This window comes from Gossypium hirsutum, chromosome D08, assembly GCF_007990345.1.
Source record: "Gossypium hirsutum isolate 1008001.06 chromosome D08, Gossypium_hirsutum_v2.1, whole genome shotgun sequence".
Lineage (NCBI taxonomy): Eukaryota > Viridiplantae > Streptophyta > Magnoliopsida > Malvales > Malvaceae > Gossypium > Gossypium hirsutum.
Genome location: NC_053444.1, coordinates 16255286 through 16262366, shown reverse-complemented (window position 1 = coordinate 16262366; position 7081 = coordinate 16255286). Strand labels below are relative to the sequence as shown.

Genomic DNA, 7081 nt, shown 5'->3' with positions numbered 1-7081 from the left:
TTGAGGTGCCTTTGGACATATTGGTTGTATGGATAGATACCATATTGATTTAACTCCATTATGCATGTTTTAGGTACATTTTTGAATGCTTGAAATATGTACAAACGGTTTGTATGTGTGAGCATGATTAGGTTGAAGGAAATGACTTGAAAATGACCTATTTCCCCTCCACACGGCCTAAGACACGGGCATGCGTCTCAGCTGTGTATGACACACGGTCACGTGTAAGTTTTTTTTAGGTTGCATTTCGAGAGTTACACGGCCTAACACAAGGGCGTGTGGCTTGGACGTGTGAACCAAGTCAAAGAGTTATACGGTCAAGGACACGGCCATGTATTCCAACTTCGGATGCCTACACAGCCTGAGATACGGGCGTGTGTCTCAGCCGTGTGAGTCACACGGCTTGACCATACGGCTGTGTGACCCCTGTAGTATGAATTTTTCTATCTTTTTCCATGAAGTTCTAAATATTTTTGATTTAGTCCCGAATCATTTCTAAAGTATTTCTAAGGCCTCGGGGGCTCGAAAATGGGACGTTATGCAAGTGTGTGCATGGACTATGATATGACTTATGAAATGTTTAAGAACGGATGTTTTTATGTTAAAAGTTTTCGGTAATGTTCCATAACACTATTTTGACGATAGATACGGGTTAGGGGTGTTACAGGTTCTGTGCCTAAAGGGAGTTCTAATGTTCTCAAGCCTGTGAATAGTGGTAATGAACGGAAGCCTTTAGTTTTCAATGATGGGTCGATCATGGGCCATAGAGCTGGGGCAGGTGTTGTGGATCCTTTTTTCTTTTAGTTTAGTACAAATTTCTAGAGGTTTAGATAAAAAGAAAAATAAAGCTATCCAGCAGCTTCAGCTGAAAAAACATACACGAGGCATGGAGAAAAGCAGTTGAGCAGTATTTGTGAGAATGGCAGTGCGATTTTGAATGGTGAAGTTTCTGGTCAAAGGCCGATGGAGATGGGGAATTTTGAAAGGGTTCAACCTCCGAAGATTGTGATTGGACATCCAAGTTAGAATTTGGTTGAAATTGGAGAGGCAATAAAGGGGATTGTTGGGGTTATTGATCAGGAAATTAGGCTGGGGTGTTCATCAGGTGGGCTTTCTATGGCAAAGGAAGGAGTTGATGTGGAGGTAGCAGGTGCTTCTCAGGCAAATTGCTAACCTGATTTTTTTTTGGGTCTGTTCTTTAACCTTAATTTTTTTTTATGAAGATTAAAATGTGTTTCTGGAACTTCCAAGGTGTTTGCCATCCTAGATTTCATATTTTCGTAAGGTAGTATAATAGATAATTCTCTCCAAATTTATTGTCTGTTTGAAACGCGTATCAGTGGGTGTAGAGCTGATAGAATTCTTGGTAGGTTAGGATTTCAAAACTCTTTCAGATTGGAAGCCTTGGAGTTCTCGGGGGAATTTGTCTCCTTTGGAATGATTGTATTAATGTTGATCTCATTCAGGTTCACCATTAGGTCGTCCATATGAGGATTACACAGGGTTCTTCAGCCTTTCTTTGTTTTGTTGTTTATGCAAGTTCCTAGTTACAGAAAAGGCGTGATTTGTGGAGAGCGCTAGATGATTTTGCTTCTAATGTCTGTGAACCATGGATTCTAGTAGGTGATTTTAAGTTCATTTTAGATGGTCCGGAGAGACAAGATAGGGCAAGTAGAGAGGGCTTTAGTTGGGATTTGTTTAAAAGCTTCATCTTTAAATTTGGACACAAGGATATGGGATTTTTAGGGCCACATTTTACTTAGAACCGAGGGATGCTTTTCAAATACTTGATCGTACTATTTGTAATTTTTTGTGGGAGGTAGCTGCATCGAACCATTTTATAAGACATTTACATAGGTTAAAATTGGATCATCGGCCGATTTTGATTGCGCGTAGCCTTAGTTGTCCCAATGTTAATCGATGACCCTTTTGTTTCTTAGCTAGCTGGTTACTTCATTGAAAATTCAGGGATCTTATTTAGGAATATTAGAATCCAAATATTGAGGTGGGTTCGAACTTGGAGTTCTTGAAGTCCGTGCTACAAGATTGGAATAAAAATGTCTATGGGAATATTGTTGTTAGGAAGAAGGAACTAATTAGGGAACTGGAGCATATACAGAGAATCTTAGAGTTTCGATCTTCCCTACAGTTGTGCTCAAGAGAAACTGAAATTTGGAAGGAAATTGATATTGTACTTAAACATGAAGAAGTCCTTTGGTTTCAGAAATTTAGATCGGTTTGGTTGACAAATGGTGATAGAAACACCAAGTATTTTCACAGCCGTACGAGAGGTCGAAGAAAAGCCAATAGAATTGAGGGGCTAATAATAGGAGATGAAGGTTGGTGTTTTGATGATGACAAAATAAAACAACATGCTGTGAGTTTTTTTAAGACATTTATACGGCTAGTTCTAGGAATGCAGGATCCTTTCCTTGTTACGATATGTTTCTTTCTATTTCTTTGGATGACCGAGAACTTTTATCAATGAATGTGTCTCGTGAAGAAATTCACAAGGCGATTTTTAGTATGGCACCTTTGAATGCTCTTGGAATTGATGGGTTTCATGCAAAGTTCTACCAATCCCAATGGGACACAGTAGACGATTCTGTGTGTGATCTGATTTAGAAGGTTTTTCTAGGACAATGTCTTGATCTGAACATTAATAAGACGTTACTTGTGTTGACCCCGAAAATCCAAAATATTGAATACATATCTCAATTCCACCTGATAAGTTTATGTACGGTGTTGTACAAAATTATAACGAAGACTATTGTTCTCCGCCTTAGACCGATCATGTCTACTGTTCTCAGTCCAAACCTAACTAGTTTTATTGCAGAAAGGAACATTGCAGATAACATAATCATTACTCAATAGGCTATTCACATTATGAGATCCAAAAAAGGGCAGAAATGTTAGATGGCATTGAAAGTTGATTCAGAGAAAGCATATTACAGAGTTCGTTGGGATTTCTTGGAAGACACTATGGTGGATGTAGGTTTTCCATCTGTCATTATCCATTTAATAATGTCTTGTGTGACTTCATCATCTATGCAGGTCCTTTGGAATGGATCCATTTTTGATCAATTTTGTCCCACATGTGGATTGCGACAAGGAGACCCCATATCTCCTTACTTTTATGTTTTGTGTATGGAGTGGTTTGGTCACGTTATAAACAATGTTGTGGATAGGCATGTATAGACCCCTAATCCATTTTCGAGGCATGGGCCAAAAATTTCGTATCTCTTTTTTGTGGATGATTTAATTCTATTCTGTAAAGCTGATAGGGTTGATGTGGCAATTGTTAATGGTATTATTAATACTTTCTGTGGTTTCTCGAGTTGGAAGATCAATAGGAATAAAGCGCAGGCTTTCTTTTCTTTAAACACCCCCGGTGAGCTTGCTACTGCAATTTGTGAGGATCTTGAAGTTTCACGGGTTGATGATCTTGGGAAGTATCTTGGCATGTCTATATTTCATCAAATAGTGTTAAAGGGTACTTTTAATTTTGTTGTGGAAAAGGTTCGAAATAAAGTTAGTGGTTGGCAAGCACGTAATCTTTCTTTAGCAGGAAGAATTACGTTCAGTAGTTTTAGCCATTCCAAATTACTTTATGAGTACGGTTAGGCTTCCTGTTTCAATTTGTGGCAAAATTGAAAAACTTGCAAGAGAGTTTATTTGGGGTTCAAGCGCAGAAAAAAGTAAACCTTCCCTATTGAATTGTTCAGATCGTTGTAAGCCAACAGAATTTGGTGGCCTTAGAATCTGAAATTTAGCAAATCAAAATAGAGTTTCTCTTCTTAAATTGGGTTTCGACGTTGTAGCTAACCCGGGCAAATTGTGGGTGCGTGTTTTGAGAAACAAATATAACGTTCATGGGATTTTGCCACATACAATTTGAAGAAGTGGATGCTCTTTTATTTGGAAATCTATCATGAAAGTTTGGCCTGATTTCATTGTTAATATTTAATGGTTGATAGGTGATGGTCACGTGGTTAATTTCTAGAACGATTTTTGGCTGAAACTCGTTGGGCTCTTAAGGAGTTGTTTGAGGGACTTGGCGTTCCTGATGAAACTTTGAGGGTCTGTGATATGACAAATGATTTGGGTAGATGGGATTGGGCTCGTATTTCATCAGTTTTGCCTGACTGTGTACTCAACCATATCGCAGTTGTGCTTCTGCCTTGTTCAAATGCAGGTACTGACCAGTTATCATGGAATTGGTCGACAAATGGTCTTTTTTCCTCAATTGCTACTTACAAGAATTTGATAACTCATTGTACTATTAATTCCTCAACTAATTGGAAGTTGATTTGGAATTGTAAAGCTCCTCAAAGAGTTCGTGTATTCCTATGGCTTCTGTGGCAAGATAGGATTCTGGCAGATAGGAACCGGGTTCACTGTCATATGTTTGATGATGGTCATTGTGTTCGATGTAGGCAGCCTTTGGAGACTTCCAATTCTGTTAGTAATACTTTCTTCTCAACAAACTCGCACTTATGGTTAACCAAAAAGTTGGATTCCCATGAAGTGTTGTCAGCGAATGGAAAGAATTGGTCAACCCAGTTTGCAATCCTATGCTGGTTACTATGGAAATGCCCGAACAACTTCATTTTTAATAATAGCCATAGTAATGTTGATGTTATTGTTGATACAAGTCTAATCTAGACCAAGAGCTTTGTTAATTCAAAATCAAGTGAGATACATCGCATCGAAATGATTTTGGTTGATTATTGGAGGAAACCTAATATAGGTTGGATCAAATTGAATACAGTTGGAGCTTTTTTGGATAACAGTAACATGACGACGATTGTAGGAATGGGTTAATAAGTCAATAAAATCTTCTATAAAAGATTAATAGATAAAATCATGTCCATAATATTTTGTTTGTCTAATAAAATTTTTATTAGTTTGAACTACACAATTGAGATATTAATTATTAATATTATATATTATTTTAAATCAATTATCATTAATTAGTCTTACTATTCTATACCAATAGAAATTAAATAACATTCGACAAATGGAAGTTATTAGCATTCAACAAAGGAAGGTTATTAGAATTGGTAAGTTTGAAGTGTTTCCAAAATAATGAAATATTAAAGTAATGCTTATTTAATGAAAATTTCAAGTCAGGAGTTTGGAAAAACTTTTGAATCGACAAAAATACCCTTTAATGTTAATTTAATTACTAATATGATATTAGATATACAAGCTTTTATAATAATAGAGTTTTTATTCATTTTAATTATAAAATTAATAATAATAGATAAAATATCCTAGAAAATATTAATAAATAAAATTATATCAATAATATTTTTTATATAATAAAGTTTTTATAGTTTGAGCTACAAAATTGAGATATTAATTAATAATAAAAATATTATTTTAAATTAATTATCATTTAATTAGTGTTATAATTATATAGGAATTGAAATTAAAACTCACATTTTTTCACTTTCCGTGTCATAGTCTAATATGAATGCTTCACTTTCTATTTGTATGTTATTATTAATTTTAACTAATTTTCTAATTAGTATTATGATTATAATTTTATAAAAATCTTCAATGCTTCACTTTCTATTTGTATGTTGTTATTAATTTTAACTAATTTTCTAATTAGTATTATGATTATAATTTTATAAAAATCTTCAATTTGTTATTATTGTTTAAGTAATTTGTAACTCCAAAACAATTAATTGTATCAAAAGTCAAATGTTGATTGAAGAGGATGATGATAAATTGAAGAAGAAAATCAAGATAGAATATGGTGATGAAAAGAATGGACTGAAGTAGAAGATTAACACAAAAAATTTAAACATATTTGTTATATTGTTAGTATTTATTTTTAAGTTAGATTCCATTTAATTTTTTAAGTTCGATGTTTAATTTATTCAATTTTTAATTTTTCATAACACAATTATATTATTAATCTCAATAATTGTTTCATTTATGAAAATAAACTATTGGAAAAATAGAAATTATATTATGGTTTGTAAAGTTTAGTTTGATCATTTATTATACAATTTGAAATTTTTTAATTAAAAACATTGTTATTTTGTTTTAAATTAGAAAAAAATAAAATACTAAAATGGTTTTTAATACTAAAATTAAAAAAATGAAATTAATATTTTAACATTAATACATTTAAATATAAATTTTATATTAAATAATAAAAATATAATTGTGTAATTTTAATACATTAAAATCATAATTGATTTTACCTATCATTAGTATGTATATAAAAATTAAATCAGATTCTAATCTCATTTCTCAACATACTTTTTAATTTTTGAAATTTAATTTTTAAGATATTTGCATAAAATTTCAAAATAGAGTTCTTTCACTTTTATTCAAACTCATAATAAATATTGTGTGGAGTATGCCTCTCATTTCGATCAAATATAGGCACAAACAGAGACCGACATCACGACGAGGTGCCATGCGATGTCACGACGACAAAAACAAGGGAGAAACAGAAACAATATTGTGAAGACACGATAGGGGATGTCGCAATGTGGCGACGTTTCATGCAATTTTCTCGATTTTTTTTCTAGTTAAACTCTGATTATTTTTCCTAGTCAAACTCTTATTAATGTAGGTTACTTTAAGAACATTTGACCTATGAAATTAGCCTATAAATAGGTCTTCTACAAACCTAGAAAGATTAATCCATAACACATATAAGTATTAGCTTCTACAAGTTTTTAGGAAATTTTGAGTTAGAGTTTTGAGGGTTTTTATTTTCGGGTTTTGGTTTTTATCTCCCTATTTGTAGTCTTTGTTTCTGCCAGTTAAGTAAAATTATCTTTGCCTATGATTTTTTATCATCTTTTGAGGAGTTTTTCCACTTAAATATTTGTGTGCCCTATTTATTCAAATTTACTTTTTCTTTTATTCATTCTTGTTTGTTGCTTACACGAGTTTATCCCCAATAAACTAGTATAAGAGCTTGGTTCGTTTTTGTATTCAACCCATTCAGAGACGGCATCAACAAGGTTCGACATTGAGAGGTTCAATGACATCATAAATTTCAATCTGTGGCAAGCTCAGATGATGACAAATTCTAGTTCAAAATGACTTG

General features: G+C 33.3%; 1 protein-coding gene across 1 annotated transcript; it reads left to right on the top strand.

The window, feature by feature from the left end:
- Positions 1 to 843: 843 nt before the first annotated feature.
- On the top strand, positions 844 to 4796 carry LOC107897858 (uncharacterized). Its single transcript, XM_041099937.1, has 3 exons — positions 844 to 1189; positions 3978 to 4195; positions 4325 to 4796. Exons 2-3 carry the CDS (start codon positions 4090 to 4092, stop codon positions 4663 to 4665), a joined length of 447 nt encoding a protein of 148 aa, XP_040955871.1. The 5' UTR covers positions 844 to 1189; positions 3978 to 4089; the 3' UTR covers positions 4666 to 4796.
- The last annotated feature ends 2285 nt before the right edge of the window (positions 4797 to 7081 follow it).

Excerpts from the sequence above, each read along its gene's own strand:
- LOC107897858 (XM_041099937.1), top strand. The coding sequence starts at position 4,090 with ATGACAAATGATTTGGGTAGATGGGATTGGGCTCGTATTTCATCAGTT. Across the intron at positions 4,196-4,324 it reads TCTGCCTTGTTCAAATGCAG|CTCCTCAAAGAGTTCGTGTA; the intron begins GTACTGACCAGT and ends GGAATTGTAAAG.